Source organism: Coffea arabica, chromosome 11e, assembly GCF_036785885.1.
Source record: "Coffea arabica cultivar ET-39 chromosome 11e, Coffea Arabica ET-39 HiFi, whole genome shotgun sequence".
NCBI lineage: Eukaryota > Viridiplantae > Streptophyta > Magnoliopsida > Gentianales > Rubiaceae > Coffea > Coffea arabica.
The window spans coordinates 60,102,047-60,120,283 of record NC_092331.1 but is presented as its reverse complement, the minus strand read 5'-3'; the positions used below and the strand labels follow the sequence as shown (position 1 = coordinate 60,120,283).

Sequence of the window (18,237 nt, the reverse complement as noted above, 5' to 3'; positions counted from 1 at the left end):
GGAGTAACATATAGACAAGACAAAGTTCGATTCAGTTAAGGATTAACACATACGTCAATCCATCCTTCAAACGTCTTTTCAGTAAGTTTCCAAATTTGGACCTCCGTAATTTCACCTTAAAGCCTTCCAAAAGTTTCTGATTTTGGGAGCAAGTTATTGCTGCCTACATGGGAAGTGAGGATCAATTTCAGTTACCTTAATTTTTTTGGCCAGCCATAAGATTAAAAAAATGGGTAGAAGCTAAGGGAATACGCTACACCTAAGAGTAAGAAAAGGAGACTGTTGTTTCAAGCACACAGGAAAAGAAGTTTTAAGAATCTAACTCCAATGATATGGGAAGTTGCATTCTTTCGAAAAAAAAAAAAAAGCTGGGTTTGGAGAGGGGAGGGAGGGGGGGGGGGGGAACGAGAAGTAAAATCTTGTATCTTCCTCGACAGGATTTGATATACATACTTTAGGTTAACATTCCAAAATTTGATTTGTGCAAACAGAGATGATTCACATTATTTACATATATATTCACAAGAATTTTCCACTTTGAAGAACGTAAACCAAGGGAATCAAGAATTCCAAGGACTAGTTTATGGAGCGAACTTCGTCCCCTTCAGATCGCCTGCATAGCTTTTTTGAATAATCATCACCCGAGTGGACAACCAAGTTAACTATAAGCTAGCATGACAGGCACATCTCTTCCAGGGACGTTAGTCATCAAGCAAACCCTGGCGTCTGGAAATTCACGGATCTATAGAGCTGCCCGTTTGTTATAAATTTCTTTCATGCGGTTCAAGCCAAGGAAAGCCAAGGAAATCAAAGACCTCTTTTTCTGTCCGAAGTTTCAAACTGGCACTACCTTTACCCTGGATTACACATTCAGTGCCACAATAAATTAAGAAATTAGGATCAAGTAACAGAAAATAAAAACAATGATGCATACCCGTTGGCCACCAGAGCCACGAGTAGCTGGAAATAACCCTGTATCATCCAATCGGAAACCCTTGGATTCTGCCAGTATTCTCAACCTGGAATATTAACACCCAGTATTGAATGGCTAAACACATTAAAAATAAATAGCAAACAAAGTCTCACTGAACCATGCAAGCAAAGGCACCAAGATGCTGTTGAAGACAAAGGTAACTTAATCTGCCTAATTATGAAATCAAAGACTGTAGCAGAAAGGAAAACCATGACTCAGAATGATATTACTAGAAGAGATAACACGACAATCTACCATTGGTTTTCAGTCGGAATGTTATGGTGCTTGCACCAAAAACGAAAGTAAAGTATTCTAGGTTGTCTTAGGGAACAATCTACATTGTCTCTGTGGATCCAATAGGCTAATAGCTCTACAATCTACATTTTCCCATTGATGCTTATTAGGTAGCATGTAAGGGTTAGAAAAGGGGAAGGGAAGTCTGACCGGAAGATCTCCTGCACAAACATGCCAAATTTTTAGTGTATTTCATCAGGTGTGCACAGTATGAGGTTTGCCTAAAACATGGTTCAACAAGAAACAAGCAATTGAGTCCAGGGACCAAAAAATAAAGAAAACAAACAATGAGAATGCATACAGATCTAAAGAATGACCTCAAAATGCCACATCAATTCAGGATCAACTTATCCCTGTTTGTCAGACAGAATTTCAGGTACATTTATGTATATGTGTATGTAAAAGTAGCCATCATAACTCAGTCCCACACATGACAAATGGGAGGCAGGTCCTTCATGTACAATTTTTATGTCATGCGTGTTTGATTAAAATGATTAAAATGACTTACAAAGACCTGTTACAACGATTAAATCCAATTGGTGAAGAGTGCATGTCACATAATGGTGAAAATATCAGTTAGCATAAATGAAAAAAATGAGTAGTGCATCAGAAATGGTTGGGATGGTGAGTGGAGACAATAACTTCACAGTCATTCACGTAAAGAAATGCGACAATAGATTGAATATATGTTGCAAAACAGAATAAGATAGCAAATCGAAAAACAGGCGGTTCAAAATGGCAATTTTGGCCTCTAACAGATGCAGTTGTATGACAAATTCGTAAGTGTGCATCCTCATGAGAGATGAAGGTCCACCTTGTCAGCTCAATCTCTAATGCTGGATAAGTATCCTAATTGAAAGATCAGAGGTACAAATTCCAAATCAAAGTGAACGGACCAACCTCCTGTTCAATACGTCATTCCCCGTCCAAGCTATCAATCCAAATGCATGGATGTCCCTTGGATAAACCTGTAAACACCGGCACATTTAGAAATCAGCTCTAGTGCTTAAAAAACATAAAAGAGCCAGAAATTAATGGTTTATATAAGTCAAGGTGACAGCATTTCTTTTAGCTCTAGATCTTATCATCATAAGTAATACCAAAGAACTAGTTACAAAAGCATAAGATTAAAAATAAAAAGTAATATCATAAAACTACAACCATGACAAAGCATAAGTTTTCCCAAATGACAGGAAAAGTCAAGATACTAACAAAGGAACTAAAATTTAGAAGATAAAACAATGAATGCTCCACCCCTGAATGAGCAGAAGAAACAATCCACCTCTCAGTAGTTGCAACTAAAAAGACAAATTTCACTATATTTGCAACAATGAAAAGACATATGATATATTTCCATGACTTACCATATCAACCAGGAAAATTACGACTTGATCAAAACACATAAACCAAAACTCAAGTACCTTGAAGTCTATGCGGTGCCGCAATTCTCGTCCAGGGTAAGTGCAAAGGCCAAAGTAAGTGTCCACTCCTGAATCTGTACCCTGGGCACATGTAACGAATGAGTGAATATCAACCAACAGGAAATATATTCCATTAACAGGCTCATGCAAAAGCAACTGCTGAACCTAATAAATTCTTTTGAATTTAGCTGGTCTAAAAATACAGCCACTAGATCTTCTGGGAGAAACCACATCATCACTGAAAAATATTTCAGGAAGGTTAACAAATAGAATGCAACTTAAAGAACAAGATAAAGGAAGTGGTTTGAGAGATGCGTGGAGGGAAAGCCAAATTTCAGAAACCAAACAAACTAAATGTTAAATAACCATTAGCAAAACATCATTTAATCCCAAGTAGGAACCTCTCCAGGGAAATTATTTCAGGCTGCAATTTGAATATTTAAAAAGGAAAAAAAAAACTCTACATAAGGTATGAGACAATGTTCAAATTCCTAGATAAGTTGCTGATAGATGCAAGATATGTTCTCCAGCCAAAACTAACACTATGAAATAGTAAGAAGAAATATAAACAAGTTATATTAAAGAAATAAGAAGACATAAGTAACTCAATTTAAAGATAATTCAGATCAAGACAAGCCATTCTCTAGATTGTCTTACAAGTAATTAAGTAAATATATTCAATGCAGATAAGGAGGTTTAGAGTTAGAAAGACCTCTTCACTGTGAACACTAAAGACCAAATCTTCTCTCAAGAACTTCATGTCTTTCAGGTGCTTCACATACTGTGGGAGAAAGCCTACATGACTGCAAGAATAAAGAACTATTTTCAGCCTCTCAACAAGTGCCAGAAAAAAAGAGAATGGGGCCTTATCTAAGAAATCTTCGCAAAATTTGCAACAATAACAATCATTGGTTGAGCAACATTTAAAGCTAGGTCTGCCAGCATGGTGAATTCTTTACTTTCATCCCAAGCCACAGCCCAACCTTCAACCCAAAAGTACAAAGGACAGAACTATTAGCGCTGCCCTTCCTTTCTTGTCCATTTTCTCTTGCTGATTATATTTTCTGGGAGAACTCATGGGGATATGCAAATTTTGTGGAAGTGAAATTGGAAAAATGATACCTTTTACCATCAGGATGAGTAATTAATATGTCCAAATCCCCACAAGAAGCCTTTCCCCGTCGATAAGATCCTCCACAAACAATTTCTACCTGCAGAATCAAGCTTCATATTAACAAATGACAAGCAAAAAGAAATCAACATATGATGAATTTGAAGTTTTCTTCACGATGCAGGAGAAGGAAAAAATATTCACAATACAAAATGCAAATTTTTTTGGGAAAAAATTTTAACTTGTTAAGGATCTAGATTTCCCAATTAGCACAACATGACAATCTTGCATTCCTTCACAATTATATATCTCTGCCCATTGCAAATTGTCAATGTAGATCTCAAGTCACGTAGATATTCAAAAAAAAAAAGGGAATAGATTGCAAAACGTAATTCCATCAGTCAGGCAAACCTTGGTAGCAATACCTAATTCCAGGATGCAAGAATGCCAGTCCACTGATTTACGAGGGTGCAAAATTTTTTGTGCTAAAGTCCACTGAACAAGCCAACACATTTGCAGCATAGCATGATGTCTCATGAAGCTATTCAGAAGAACCTTGCTTATTTGTTTTGCAAATTAGCATTGATACTTTGGTTAACTGGCATTGTTCTTTGGCAGCTACAATTAAGATGCATTTTGACCATGCAAACTCTTATGTGAGAAATGTCTGAAACAAACTAAGCAAAATCCAGGGCTTTAAAAAAAGATGGTTTCTAGGACAATCAGTAATCAATCTCAAAGTTAACTTTCACAAAAAGTAATCTTGAACTTAAGCAATTTTGTAAATTTTCCAGAAATTTGGTAGCTCACAAGCTGGCTATCCCACCCAAACTTTTGACCAATCAATACCAACAACGAATGCATATAAAATTCATCTCATAAAAAAAAGGAATGAAATTCTTTCATAATTAATTAAAAATCATATGCAAAAAAAAAAGAAATTCAAATAAGCTATACCCCAGGCAAAACATCATCTCCAGCTTTCTTTAGAAGATGTCCCATCTCTTCAACCTGCATGATTCAAACAGGGCTCATGTAGGTCACATATGAATCAGCAATTATATGAACATAAGAATATAATAAATGTAATTGGACTCATTTCATTTTCCTTGTTGTGGGGTGGGGGAGGGGAGGGGGGAGGGAGCTTGCCTCATGCCTTGGAATCCTTTTTCTGATATCATCAAAGTACTTCAACCCCAACCTCTGTGCATTTGTCAATGACTCCTCATTTTTCAGGTCATCCAAAGTTCGGTGGCCTTTTTCATAAAGCTTCAAAGCAGTGGCTGGACCAATTCCCCATATTTCTCCAAACAAACTAATTGTCTTTACCTGAAAATCGACAAGAAAGAACAAATAAGAAACTCAATGCCCTTTAGTTTGCATGAAACAAATTAGGAGTTGGAAATTTCCTCAACAATTCAACTCTACAATTGATAACAAGAATCAGCTAGTAGCTCCTCATTTTGCGAATAATCATATGCATAAAAAATCTCTGCCATGAACCTCTACAGGGTTTCGGATCATGTAGGAGGACATGGAGAACAGGGTTAGCTCCTGGATATGTAAGATATGCACTCATCTACAGAAAATATTCATGTAGCCGAATCTCACCAATTCTATATATTGAACTTACTTAAACAAGTAAATCAGATTGATTGTCATTCACAGGTATCACAATGGTAAATTGCAATCAACCATCAAGCCACACACTCACAAAATGTGATGTACAGTTGTACAGCATGGAAAATGAACATCTTATAAGTCCTCAAATTGCAAGAACATATGAGAAGAAACCTGTTATATATTACAGAAAATGCAGTTAACAAGATAACACAAGCAAAACATCTCTCATCACCAAATATTATTGAAATAAATCAAAAGACATTTGATGAATTACGGAGGCTTGTGATACCTTTTCATCCGTCTCAAAGTGCTCCAACTTGGATAACTTCCCAGTTGTCACTATCTCCTGAATCTGCAATCAGAGAGCACGCTTGTCTTTTCAAGGTATGTAGAGGAACATATGCGGGTGATAATTCTCCTGCAACCCGCCAGACTTACCTAATATTGGAGATTTCAGTTGTAAAAGATATATAACAACACTTTTATCAATCAATGAATCAGAATCTACATAGTATCAGAGACAGACAAAAGAAACACATCGTCTAGGTGCCTAGTTAAATAGGTGCAGAATTAGCTTATATAAAAGGAAATATTCTTCGTGCATGTTATTCGCATACAACTAGTAACTTCACCACCAAATTCTAAAGTGGGATAGAAACACCAGGACTTTCAGAGACAGACAAAAGAAACGCATTGTTTAGGTGCCTACTTAAATTGATGCAGAATTAGCTTATATATAATGGAAAAATTCTTCGTGCATGTTATCTGCATACAACTAGTAACTTACCACCAAATTTTAAAGTGGGATAGAAAAACCAGGACTTTCTGTCTCAGAATTCTACACAAGCAATGAGAAGCTTGAGATGGTATAATACTTGCGTTTATTGTCCACAAACAAAGAAAGTGTAGTTGTACATGTTACAGTAAAAGATGCTTTACTCACGTGATCTTGCATTGACTTGCCAATACCAGGTAAGTGTTTAACCTGTTCCACACTCTCAATTTTGAAAGGCAGCTTTTCAATCACAGGAATGGCTTTGTGATAGCTAAATGACCTCCAATCGTCACCAAGAGCTACCATGGAACAAGTAAAACGAAACAAAGCATTCAGAGGATGAAAAGATGAGATATTATCCTAAAATAGAAAATGATAATTCCAAAAGTCTTCACCTCTATATATGTTTATAAGCCTCCCAAATATCTCAGTTATATTCCTGTTTAAATCAGGAGGACTGTAAAGCAAGGCTGAGTCTGAAGTCAAAACCTGATCAGAAGATAATAGAAAGATTCAATGACATTTAGGCCAACAAAAAGATGCTTACAGAATTGACTGTTACACCATTATTCCTCTAGACCACACTGCTGCCTTCCGAAGGATAAATTCAGGAAATAAAAGCTGCATTGATTTATACAAATAAGACAAATGACATGTCTGAAATCAAAACTTACAGTCTTGTGTTGAGCATCAATTGATGGGCCAGTGATTTCGGGACTTAAAGAATGCATAGAGCCATATGAACCACTTGAAGAATCAGGTGACTCAGGTACTGCATTTTCCTCCAATTTGACTGTGTTCTTCAGATTTGTATCTGCAAGATCCATTGGTGAAATTCTGATCCTTTTTTGCTGTAATGTTTCACTAGCACCAGAATGGACATCATTCAAGAGTTTGGGGAAAGTTTCTTCTGCAGTGTTGCTTATCTTGTCACCTCCTCCTCTCTCCAATGACAGAATATATGATTCTTCAAGTACTTTTTTTCCTTCTCTCAAGCTGTCTTCAAGCCACTGATAACTGAGAACTATCTGAACAAAAGTAGCAAGAAATAACCAAAGTTCCTAAAATTTTCCAAATATGTTCTTCAATCAAATAAAATTACAAGTCACTCTTCAGAGATTAATTTCTAAGCCAAGTAGCTAGCTGCATTCAAACCACCAAAATATAAGAAAAAACGAGTGATAGCGTATCATAAAATCCTTAAAAAAGCTTCTTTTTTCCCAGTAAACTTTAATTGAGCTTCATACCACTTAAATTAGGCCTTTAAAGAGCTAGAAAAGAAACTGAAATTAAATCTAAAGACAACAAAAAGATTGCTAAACAATAACAAAAACAGAATAGTTAGACTTGATCTCTACCAATCAAATTACGCAAGAAAAAAAATGTACCAACAAAATTAGCATAATACATCGATGATGAACACAAAATCCTATTACTCACCGTTTTCAAGCGCTTTACGAGTTCAAGATCAACTTTTTGAATCAATGTATCTAAGTTTAAAGCAAACACATGCGTAACATTTTTCGAGAAATCAACCTCTATTTTCGCCCCCAATTGCTCTAATCTGTGCTTCCAAATCTTCATAAGATGACACCAAAGGCCACAAAAAAAAAAAGAAATTTCAAATCCCAAATTCATCTAAAGTAGGAGTCTTTTTCACGGAAAAAATTTTAACGAGCGGAGAGTAATAGAAAAACCAACCTGTAACCGACGGGCCTGAACTCCGCTTTCGATTAAGTGAACAACCATCCCGGAGAACATTCCTTGAGGATCGGACGGCGGAGATTTAGCCTTCTTCTTCGTCTTATTAGTAATAGCAGGAGTGCTTCTCCTTGGCGCCATTTCAGCAAGCAGAAATTGTAGAACAAACCAGAATAAACCGTGACGAGTACTCTACTACTCTTTTGTGCATATCGTTAAACTTTTGGTAAATTACACTCACCTACTCTAAGTTTGTGGAAATCGCGAAAACATCCTCTCCTTTACTATTTCTTTAACATTTAAATTCGCATCAAAATTGGGATAAAAAACTAAGCACTACTGAAAGCTAGCGATATTTGAGTTGGGCTCTATTGGCGTTTGGTTCGCACATCGGTATCGGATTCGGATTCGAAATCGGATATCTTGAGTTTGGAATGAAGTCATTCATTCCAATACATTTGTTTGGTTCAAGTACCTGGAATGTGTATCATTACTATAGTTGATGTTTGGTTCGTCGACTCTTTCGGAATGGAATATAATAAATATATTATAAACCCCATCGTAAATGATAGTTATTGGCTCTTTGTAAATGGGATATAAGAAATCTTCACTAATTAAATATATTAGTATAAATGTATTAGTAAATTTAGTCTAACTAATTAATAATTTCTATTAGTAAACATGTATAATTATTAGTATAATTGATAATATTAATTATATTACATAAATTAATATACATTATATAATACATATAAATAATAATATTATTATTATAAGTTTGTAACTAATTAAATTAAATATTATATATATAATTAAATATAAATATACAAATTTTATAATATAATTATATAATATATACAAATATTAATTATAATAATATTTTATATAAATATAATATATATTACATATTAAATATAGTTATTATTATATTTAAAATAATAATTATTATAATTATATAACTTATTAATATTACATACATGTATATATTATAATTATATGCACATATAATATACATTTATAAATATACATATATATTATAAATATAATATTATATAATAATAATAAATTTATAATATATATTATAAAAGTATAATTATATTTAACTAAATAATTATAATATATAATTATATAATACAATAACATCATTATTATAAGTTTGTAACTAATTAAATTAAATATTATATATATAATTAATTATAATTATACAAATGCTATAAAATAAATACATAATTATAATTATATAATATATAAATATTAATTGTACTCATATTTTATATAAGTATAATGCATATTAATATTAGATATAGTAATTATTATATATTATTGTATTTAAAATAATAAATATAAATATAAATATAATTATACAATTTATTAATATTATATACATGTGTATATTATAATCATATGCACATGTAATATGCATTTATAAATATACATATATATTATAAATATATTATTATATAATATTAATAAATTTATAATATATATTATATGAATATAATTATATTTAACTAAATAATTATAATATATATTTATATAATGTACTAATATTATAATTATAATATATTATATATATGTATATATTATAATATCTAATAAATATAAATATTAATTATATCATTGTATAATTATAATATGTAATTGGATTTGTTTCTTGGAATCAAACTTGGGAATCGGACAAAACCCACCAAAATACTTGGGAATGGAGAAACACCATATTTTTAGAAATCATTCCAAGATTTCAATTCCCATTCCAGTGAACCAAACACCATTTATGGGGTTCATTCCATTCCCCGAATCAGATACCCTCTTACCAAACGCCCCAACTTGTTAAGTACTCTCAGTCATCCAAGCTTCAGTCATTCGAGCCCTAATGAAATTGTCATTTCATCCCGAAGGGATGAAGGCGTGAAACTCCACCAATTGAGACCACGTTTTTAACTTTAACTCGGCGCACGAAGAAGACCAAGAGAAAAGGATTAGAAATTTGGACATCAGTTTAAAACCCTGCATAAACCCTCAACAAACAAACTCAAGTCTTATTTGCACATCAGGCCAGAGCAATCACAGTTCAATTGCAAAAACTAGAAAACAAAGGGAAAAAAGATCATAACTTGATGATTTTGCAGCATTCAATTTCATTTCCAATGCTTCACATATGCAGATTTTCATCATCGTCTTCTTCTCTATCCCCTAATCTTATCCTGCCTCTAAAGCATTCTTTTCTCCGATCTCGCTTATCTTTTTCAATCACACCATGCAGCTTTAAAACTAGATCATTGGGAACAGCCGCCGCCGGTGTTGCCACCGCTGCTGGTAATAAAAGTGGAAGTGAGACATTCTTTGCAGAAGAAAATGTTTCATGGGCTTCTCTGGGTGTTTCTGATTTAGTTGCTCGAGCTCTATCTGATATTGGTTTGCACAGAGCCTCCCTAGTTCAGGTACACGAATTACCGAGTTGATATATTTTTGCCTTTTTCTACTTGTTATTACTCGGGATTTCTTTGAAATGATAAAAAGATTTAAACTTCACGTGGGTTTCGTTCTTTCCTGTTTTTTTTTTTTTTTTGTGAAATTCTTTTGTGAACTCTTGTTGTACTTTTAGTGCTATTCAGGTTAATTATTTGATTTTTTTCCCATTTTTATTGATGATTCTTTTCTTGAATTTTATGACACAATAGTTAAACCATTATGCAACGAGAGAATAGTTCATCATTATTTCGTACTGTTTAGATTTGTTAGATAAAGTAGGATACTTATGCATTATCTGCAATTCAGGCCGCTTGCATCCCGAGAATACTTTCGGGAGCTGACACAGTGGTTGCAGCAGAGACTGGTAGTGGGAAAACCCATGGATATCTAGTTCCTTTATTCGATATGTTATGCAGGACCTCTGATGATTCAGTGGAATCTTTGTCTGATCGAGAATTGGGCAAACGCTATCCTCAATCTCTTGTTCTTTGTCCAAATGTCATGTTGTGTGGACAAATTGTCCAGATGGCAAACAATCTGCGTAAAGAAAATGAAGAACCTCTGCTTAGGGTTGCAGCTGTATGTGGGCATCAGGTACATAATTCTTCTTATTTTTCTCCTGGAATGAATAAGTGCCTGTAACAAGTATTCATGTCTCTGTTACCAGCGGGATTCTAGACCATATTTTGTATATTACTGCTGATATCTATGCTGCTCAATATAGTTTTCAATCATAATGCAACAAAGATTATCTATTGTATATCTGATGCAGGGTTGGCCAGTTCATGAACCAGATATAATAGTTTCAACACCAGTTGCGCTTCTCAATTACCTTTATGCAGTTGATCTAGAGAGATGCAGGCGCTCTAACTTCATACGTGGTGTGAAATATGTTGTAAGTTAATGTGTCCCTGATTAATTTTATTTTTGAACTTGTTGCCTTTTCTAATATCATTTGCTTCTTTAAATGATGTGTAGGTTTTTGATGAAGCAGACATGCTTCTTTGTGGGGGCTTCCAGAACCAAGTCATCCGTCTCATACACATGCTTCGCTTTGATGAAAAGCAGTTGTCTCGCATGAAGAGTTTAGAAAATGAGAACACTGTGGGCTTAAGTGATAAGGGTCACATTGAAGCTAGTATAAATGAGCGTATAGATATGGATGGAGATTTTATTTTGGAAAATGATGAACGTTCTGAGAGTGATGATGCTGCTGAAACCTTGGAAACTGAAGATCATAATGCGCAAAGGAAAGACTGGAGAAGGGTTAGGAAAACATATGAGCGGAGTAAGCAGTACATTTTTGTTGCAGCAACTCTTCCTATGAATGGAAAAAAAACTGCAGGAGAAGTATTGAAACGGATGTATCCAGAAGCCAGCTGGGTTACAGGAAATTACGTCCATCGCCACAACCCCAGGTGTGCTAATTAATTGTTTCTTACCATCTATATATTTGTTGTCTTTCTTTTTTATTTTTAGTTTTGGTTGCGTATTGACTGTTTAGCAATAATTGGTAATGCTGATTTTGTGCAGAACACCACGTACCCATCTTTTCTTTTTCTCTTTTATAATTTTAATATTGATTTAGATACTTTCTTAAAAGCGTACTGGAACATTATCAGAGTTTTGATGGAAAGTTACCATAGGACAGTAAAAATGTCTTCAATCATAAATCTGTAGAGGCTTTACAAGTTGACCGATTAAAAAACTGAGGTGTCACAATGCAGTGGAAGCGGGGGAAGTATGCAAATTTGGTGTTGCTTGTCAAATCAGTTTACTGGATTAAGTCAGATTCGAAAAGGAAATTTAAGGTAACCTGGGAAGAAGGAGAACATAACTTGTATCATCCTTGTGATTTCCTTCACACTGTTTCACTTCACTGACAGAGTCTCAATCCATATCTTGGGTTCAGGTTTTCCATAGATTAATTGCTGCTGGTGATTGATCATGCCACATGCCTATGATGGACAACTTTTATGCAAATGGTTAAGGAAGTAGAAAGACCAACACCTATAACATATAGTCTTCTGTTAAGGAAGTAGAAAGAAATCTCCCAATTTTGTGGACACAGTTTAAGAATTCTAGCAACAATATGTAATTATTTCACTATTCCTGCAATGGTTATCTTTTTGAGAGCTATGGTTCTAGGCATGAAGAAAATGAGGATCTGCTGAGAATAGTTTGGCCATGCTTACTGTTATGGCTTAACTCATTTAGGTTGCACTGATATATGTATATTTCTTTTCTCACATGTTTCCTCCTATGCTTTAGGTTGGAGCAGAAATGGATTGAAGTGACAGCTGACACACAGGTAGATGCTCTCATAAGTGCTGTCAACCATGGTTACAATTCTGGATTGAATTCTTCATCTGGGATTGTCCGAACAATTGTGTTTGCCAATACTGTTGAGGCTGTTGAAGCTGTGTCTAAGATCTTGACTGGAGCTGGAATTGAATGTTTTCGTTACCATAGTGATAGCTCGTTGGATGAGCGCACGAGAAATTTATTGGATTTCCAGCAGAAAGGTGGTGTTTTTGTGTGTACAGATGCTGCTGCACGTGGTCTAGATGTGCCTAATATTTCACATGTTATTCAGGTACTTCATCCCTTCTAAGGTTTGCTATTTTTCGTCTAGTTACTTTACATTGACAAGTTCAATATGGGATGCATGAAGTATTCAGTCAATTGTTCACTAGTGCATTTGCCAACTAAGAAAGTCAGTCTCCTTATAATCATATAAACTGGAAATTATATGATCAGACAAAGGAAAAAAGCAGAAAAGAGGGAAAACGCAAAAGATTGTCATATAGATCATGGTGTACTGTGGAGAAATAGGAAGGAGTTTACTTTGGGTGTACCAGAACCATCCCAATCTGTTGCTAAGATTTCCAGTTCCTGAATATGTACGTGAGCTTCCTGCGGAGTTAAATACTGATACTTTGGGTTAGATGCAGTGCACGTACTAAGCAGTATGGTCCACTTTTGGCTTACCCAATACATTAGTGCTCTTGCTTTCTTTCTTTTATGCCTGAATTTTGTTCAAACTTTTGGAGCAGAGGCAGGGGTAACCTATGTTTGCTAATGTGGTTTTGTGGAAACCTAGCTGGATGGAAGAAGCACAGTCTGGATTATTCATTTCCCCTTCCTCCTATACCCATGGGCCTACAAAGAATTGTTTGAAAGATTTGAAGTACATGCTGAATTATGTCTTAAGACTAAAAATTTTCCACGAGCAATTGATCATAAGAGACTCTTTTACTATTTGTCTTCTTGAAAAATAGTATTAGAGGTCTCAAAGAATGTTACATTTTCTTTATTGTAAGATCCAAAAGTACATATATTTTGGTGCAATACATGCAAAAGAAAGAAAGAACAGACATGGTGATACTAGATTGATTCTTAATGCTTTCAATTCTTTCTTCCTTTATTTATTCTTGTAGCAACTTGTACGAAGCCAAGTATACTTTTTCTGAAGTCCAACTGTGCTTGTTTCTATTTTGTTTTAGGCTGAATTTGCTACATCTGCTGTCGATTTCCTCCATAGAGTTGGTCGCACAGCAAGAGCAGGTCAACCTGGCCTTGTTACAAGCCTGTATACAGAAGCAAACCGTGATCTTGTCTCTGCAATTCGCCAAGCTGAAAAACAGGGTCTACCTGTGGTAATATTTGATACTTCTGAAGAAAAACTGCATGTTTGGTTTCATTAAGCCTTGTTGCTGAATTTATTGTTTCCACGTCTTTACTCTGATTGCGATAGAAATGATGTCTAATTTGGTAAGTCTGTTTGCAATTGAAAGGTATGTCTTTTTAAGGTTGTGGCCCTGTTAAACTATGCTAGAACTATTTTTATCTTGGGATCAGATTTTGTTAGTCATGTACGCATTCTCCTCAGAAAAATGATGTTACTTTGATACACCTTCTCAAGATATCATAATACTCTTGCATGACTGCAGGAGAAGGCTTTCAGCAGAAAAAGGAGCTTTCGCAACAAGCTCAAGAAGAGCGGTAAGCTTTTATGTAGTCTCTCTTTTGGTTCTGAAGCTAAGGTTATGTTGACTTCAACGCTTCAGTTGATGCAAATCATCACTATATGTACCAAATTCTTTGGAATTGGGAAGATTCTACAGTTCTAGAATTCGCATGTTCTAGTCTATACGCATCTTCATTCTTCCCTTCTTGGTAGGTTTCAAGAAAAACCAGTGATAAGCATACTCTTGTTAAACATTCTTGTAAATACAGCTTACAGTTTGAATGAAACCTATAATTTATAAAATTTACTGTTGGTTATATATCTGAACAATCTTTTCTTTCCTTCCTTGGTAGGTTTGAGGAAAACCAGCGTGCATACCGTTCTGGAAAAATCGTAACATGAAACAGGTTTCAGCAGCATATTATGAGTTTGCATTCACGTGTTATAGGTTTAATTTAATTGTGCATATTTTTTTTTTTTTTTGGGGTGTAAAATGGCTATAGAGCAATGACAAACATACTGAATCAGTGTCCTCTTCATATTATGTAGTATGAGCATTGAGTGGGTCATTGATGCTTTAGGTTAGTCCCAAAGCTACGTCAGGTGGCTGATATAAATCTTTGCACAGCACTGTTATGCTGGTTGTTAGTGGTTCTTTTCACTGAAGAGGCACAGTGGTGAAGCAGGGCTAGTGCTGCTTGTCATAATTTTTGTGTATTATTATATTCATGGCCCTCCTTGTTTTATGCAAGCTGGGAATTAAAGTATCTCCAATTCTCCATCTTTATAATCAAACGAAACAAGATGGCTGATCTTCAGTGTTATAATAAGTTGAGGGGTATCCATGGAGAAAACAATGGCTATTGTATAGTCTCAAAACACCATCAAATTGGTAAGAAATATAAGACAGTGAGGAAGAAATTGCAATGCTGGAAGGTTGATGAATCTTATATTAGAGAAGAACCTTACAATCCATCGACAAAGCAATTCATCCTTCTCTCAAGAACCTTAAATTAGCGAAGAACCTTACAATCCATCGACAGAGCAATTCATCCTTCTCTCAAGAAGTGGTCATTCCAGGTTCCTTCTCTGCCCTTGGCATCCATTAAATGCTTCACAAATTCGTTGATAGACTTGTCTGAGCTTCCTTTCTCCCCAACTGCTGCTCTGGCCATTTCCTTCCATAGCCCAGCATTTCTCCTAATCTCACGACTTCTTTCTCCTTCCATCACTTGCTTCAGACAAAATAGAAGCTCTTCTCTTCTTACAATTCCAAATTCATTTTCCTTGGCTCTAACACCTACACGCCATATGTCCTCAATAAACTTGGCATCTGGCATCTGATCAGACCATTGTGGCATTCCCACCATTGGCACCCCAAGGCTCAGCCCTTCAAGTGTTGAGTTCCATCCACAATGTGTGACGAAGCAACCAATGGATGGGTGAGCTAACATTTCTAGCTGATTACACCATGACACTACTAGACCCTTTCCTGCTGTAGGGTCCATGAATCTATCGGGAAATTTACTACGTTCTGACTCTCTCACAACCCAAAGGAAATTGAAATCACCACCTTTCAGTGCCCATGCTATCTCGTCCATCTGTTTGGCTGATAGAGATACCATGCTTCCAAAAGAAATGTACACCACTGACTTCTGCGGCTTCATTTTGAGCCATCTGATGCAGTGTTCACTGAGTGGTTTCCATAGACTAGCTCCATATCCCCCGTCTCCCTCAATTCTACCATCCAGGTAAGCAGATGGAACCATTGGTCCTATCAGCTTTGCCGGCCAGAGCTCTGATACACTTTTTGCCGCCTAGAAAAGAAAAGAAAAAAAAGAGAGTAAATTCAGCAAAATATTTCTGTATATAAGCAACTAAACCAAATTAAATTCAGAAAAATTAACACCTCAATTCCATGTAAAATACATGGTCACTCTTAAAAAACCCACTAACTCAGAAATGTAGATGACATGCTGCCTTACCTCGCCCTCTAGTTCTTCAAAGCTGTTATTAAATATCCAATCAGCCTTTTCCAAATTCGAGTACTGACTCATTTTCATTGCTAAGTAAGCAGGGTAGCTTTCTGGTGCCTTGATGAAGCTTGGCATATCAGGAGAGTTTAAGGCAGGCAAGCCGGGCAACTGCAAGGGCACATCTTCCTGTTTTACCGGCAAAGCAAGGGAACCGTGGTGTATGTGACAGAAAATGGCGCAAACAGCTACTGAGTTAGTGAAGAATGATGCACCATAAATTCCATGTTGCCTAGCCACATCAAGAGCCCATGGTAGAAACGAGTCATAGACTACGCAAGTGATGGGAGAGCCAGAGTTCTGGTACTTGGAAATGATTTGTGATAGAGTTCTGGAGCCATTTTCTCTGAAACCCTTGATGTAGACATCTTCCTTCTGCGCTTGAGCAAAACCACCGTCATCGAATCCATCGGAGATGGGCTCAACTGCAATGTTCGCTGCATGAACGGACTTGACCGTGTAGCGAGTGGTGGCAAATGTAGCTTTAACACCTTTAGAGGCGAGTCGTTTGGCAAACTGGAGTAGAGGGTTAATGTGGCCTTGGCTTGGGTATGGGACTACCACCACGTGGGGATGATGTGTTGCTTCCATTTCTGATTTCTCTCCTCTGCTCTGTGCTTGCTTGATACTATATAGTATATGTTTCTATTTGCTTGTGTGCTGCTGCCTGGAGGGATCAGTAGTATTTATAGTGGAAGGGAAAGATAATCAAATCTTCAAAATAAGCAGTCATAAAACTTTTACATATAACCTAAGCAACTGAATTGTGTTGCTCCTTGTTTTAGTGCAAACTTCTTGATCGAATCAGCATTATGATGCGGTCATTCTTGCGTTTGCATCAGTGACGCAATCTCTCGAGGATTTTTGTGCCTACCAGAAGAGACATGCCTTGCCGTCTGGAACAACATAGTTGATCGGTGGTGTTTTTGTGTACTTTTCTATATTTGCCGCTCAAATTGGACTGCTCTTTATCTCAATTGCCCCGGGTGGGGGCTGAGGTAGCTGCCCCTTGCTTGTCAATTGTCATACATGGAATGATGTAAAATTAAAAAGCAAACCGTGTCTAATCAGTAATGAAGATATTTCTAGTGTGTGGTGAAAGGGAAAGAGCCAGCTCAGACTCGGTTGCGGCTCAAATTGAACCGAATCATGTGGCGCAGATCAAGCGAATCATTGGCTGTAAGCACAAGGAAAGCATATAGGTCGGTATGATGATTTTTTTTGGTGAAAATAGGGATTAAATATTAATAAACAACAGAGTTTAGCCCTATCTATTACAAAGCAAAAGAGATAGTGCGGGGAAAACAGATCCCTTTCAAGTCCTCATCATAGACAAAAGCGAGTTCTTGAGGACAATTAGCAAAAGTTACAAAGTTGGATTGTAATCTGCCTCCCATTCTTGCGAGTGCGTCCGCGCATCTATTTGCCTCCCGGTATATGTGGGATATTTTAACATGCCGCGGCTGCGAAAGGAGGGATCTGCAATCCGAAATGATAGAGTTCAAAAGGTGATTAGGATTGGCAACAGCTGTTAACAAAGTAATAATAGCTTCGCAGTCAACTTCAACTTCAAGTTGAGAAATTTTTAAGGAAAGGGCTATTTCTAGTCCATCTCGGATACCCCAACATTCCGCCAGCATGCTGTTTGTAGAACCTAAGTTTCTGCAGTATCCTTTAATCCAACATCCGGAGGCGTCTCTGATAACACCTCCAGCTCCCGCTGGACCTGGGTTTCCTAAGGCTGAGCCGTCTGAATTGAGCTTGAACCAATGGAGGATTGGAGGAATCCATCTGATAAGAATATGGGATTTTCTGCGAGGGGGGTGGCCAGAATTTGGGCCAAGGGAGTAGAACTCAGTGGCCA

The 18,237-nt window shown here is 36.2% G+C and overlaps 3 protein-coding genes across 7 annotated transcripts; 1 reads left to right on the top strand and 2 right to left on the bottom strand.

Moving 5' to 3' along the window:
• Positions 1-412: 412 nt before the first annotated feature.
• On the bottom strand, positions 413-8,094 carry LOC113718627 (DNA polymerase lambda-like). 4 transcript variants are annotated; one of them, XM_072072683.1, is made up of 14 exons: positions 7,899-8,093; positions 7,638-7,775; positions 6,872-7,225; positions 6,593-6,686; positions 6,366-6,496; positions 5,712-5,774; positions 4,949-5,128; positions 4,757-4,810; positions 3,811-3,899; positions 3,401-3,491; positions 2,689-2,769; positions 2,168-2,235; positions 935-1,019; positions 413-857 (listed from the first exon to the last, which is right to left on the bottom strand). In XM_072072683.1, exons 1-14 carry the CDS (start codon positions 8,037-8,039, stop codon positions 762-764), a joined length of 1,665 nt encoding a protein of 554 aa, XP_071928784.1. In that variant the 5' UTR covers positions 8,040-8,093; the 3' UTR covers positions 413-761. The 4 variants fall into 4 exon arrangements, with proteins under 4 accessions (XP_071928784.1, XP_071928785.1, XP_071928786.1 ...); XM_072072684.1 differs by having other exon boundaries at positions 7,734-7,775; XM_072072685.1 differs by lacking the exon at positions 7,638-7,775 and having other exon boundaries at positions 7,899-8,091.
• Positions 8,095-9,752: 1,658 nt separating this feature from the next.
• LOC140004091 (DEAD-box ATP-dependent RNA helicase 22-like) lies at positions 9,753-15,107 on the top strand. Of its 2 annotated transcripts, none has more exons than XM_072071603.1 (8): positions 9,753-10,339; positions 10,677-10,964; positions 11,143-11,265; positions 11,349-11,788; positions 12,642-12,966; positions 13,877-14,026; positions 14,324-14,375; positions 14,694-15,107. In XM_072071603.1, exons 1-8 carry the CDS (start codon positions 10,016-10,018, stop codon positions 14,735-14,737), a joined length of 1,746 nt encoding a protein of 581 aa, XP_071927704.1. In that variant the 5' UTR covers positions 9,753-10,015; the 3' UTR covers positions 14,738-15,107. The 2 variants fall into 2 exon arrangements, with proteins under 2 accessions (XP_071927704.1, XP_071927703.1); XM_072071602.1 differs by having other exon boundaries at positions 9,754-10,339; positions 13,877-14,029.
• Positions 15,108-15,267: 160 nt separating this feature from the next.
• Positions 15,268-17,436, bottom strand: LOC140020939 (UDP-glycosyltransferase 74B1-like). The gene is made up of 2 exons (XM_072071604.1): positions 16,326-17,436; positions 15,268-16,157 (listed from the first exon to the last, which is right to left on the bottom strand). Exons 1-2 carry the CDS (start codon positions 16,962-16,964, stop codon positions 15,390-15,392), a joined length of 1,407 nt encoding a protein of 468 aa, XP_071927705.1. The 5' UTR covers positions 16,965-17,436; the 3' UTR covers positions 15,268-15,389.
• Positions 17,437-18,237: the final 801 nt, after the last annotated feature.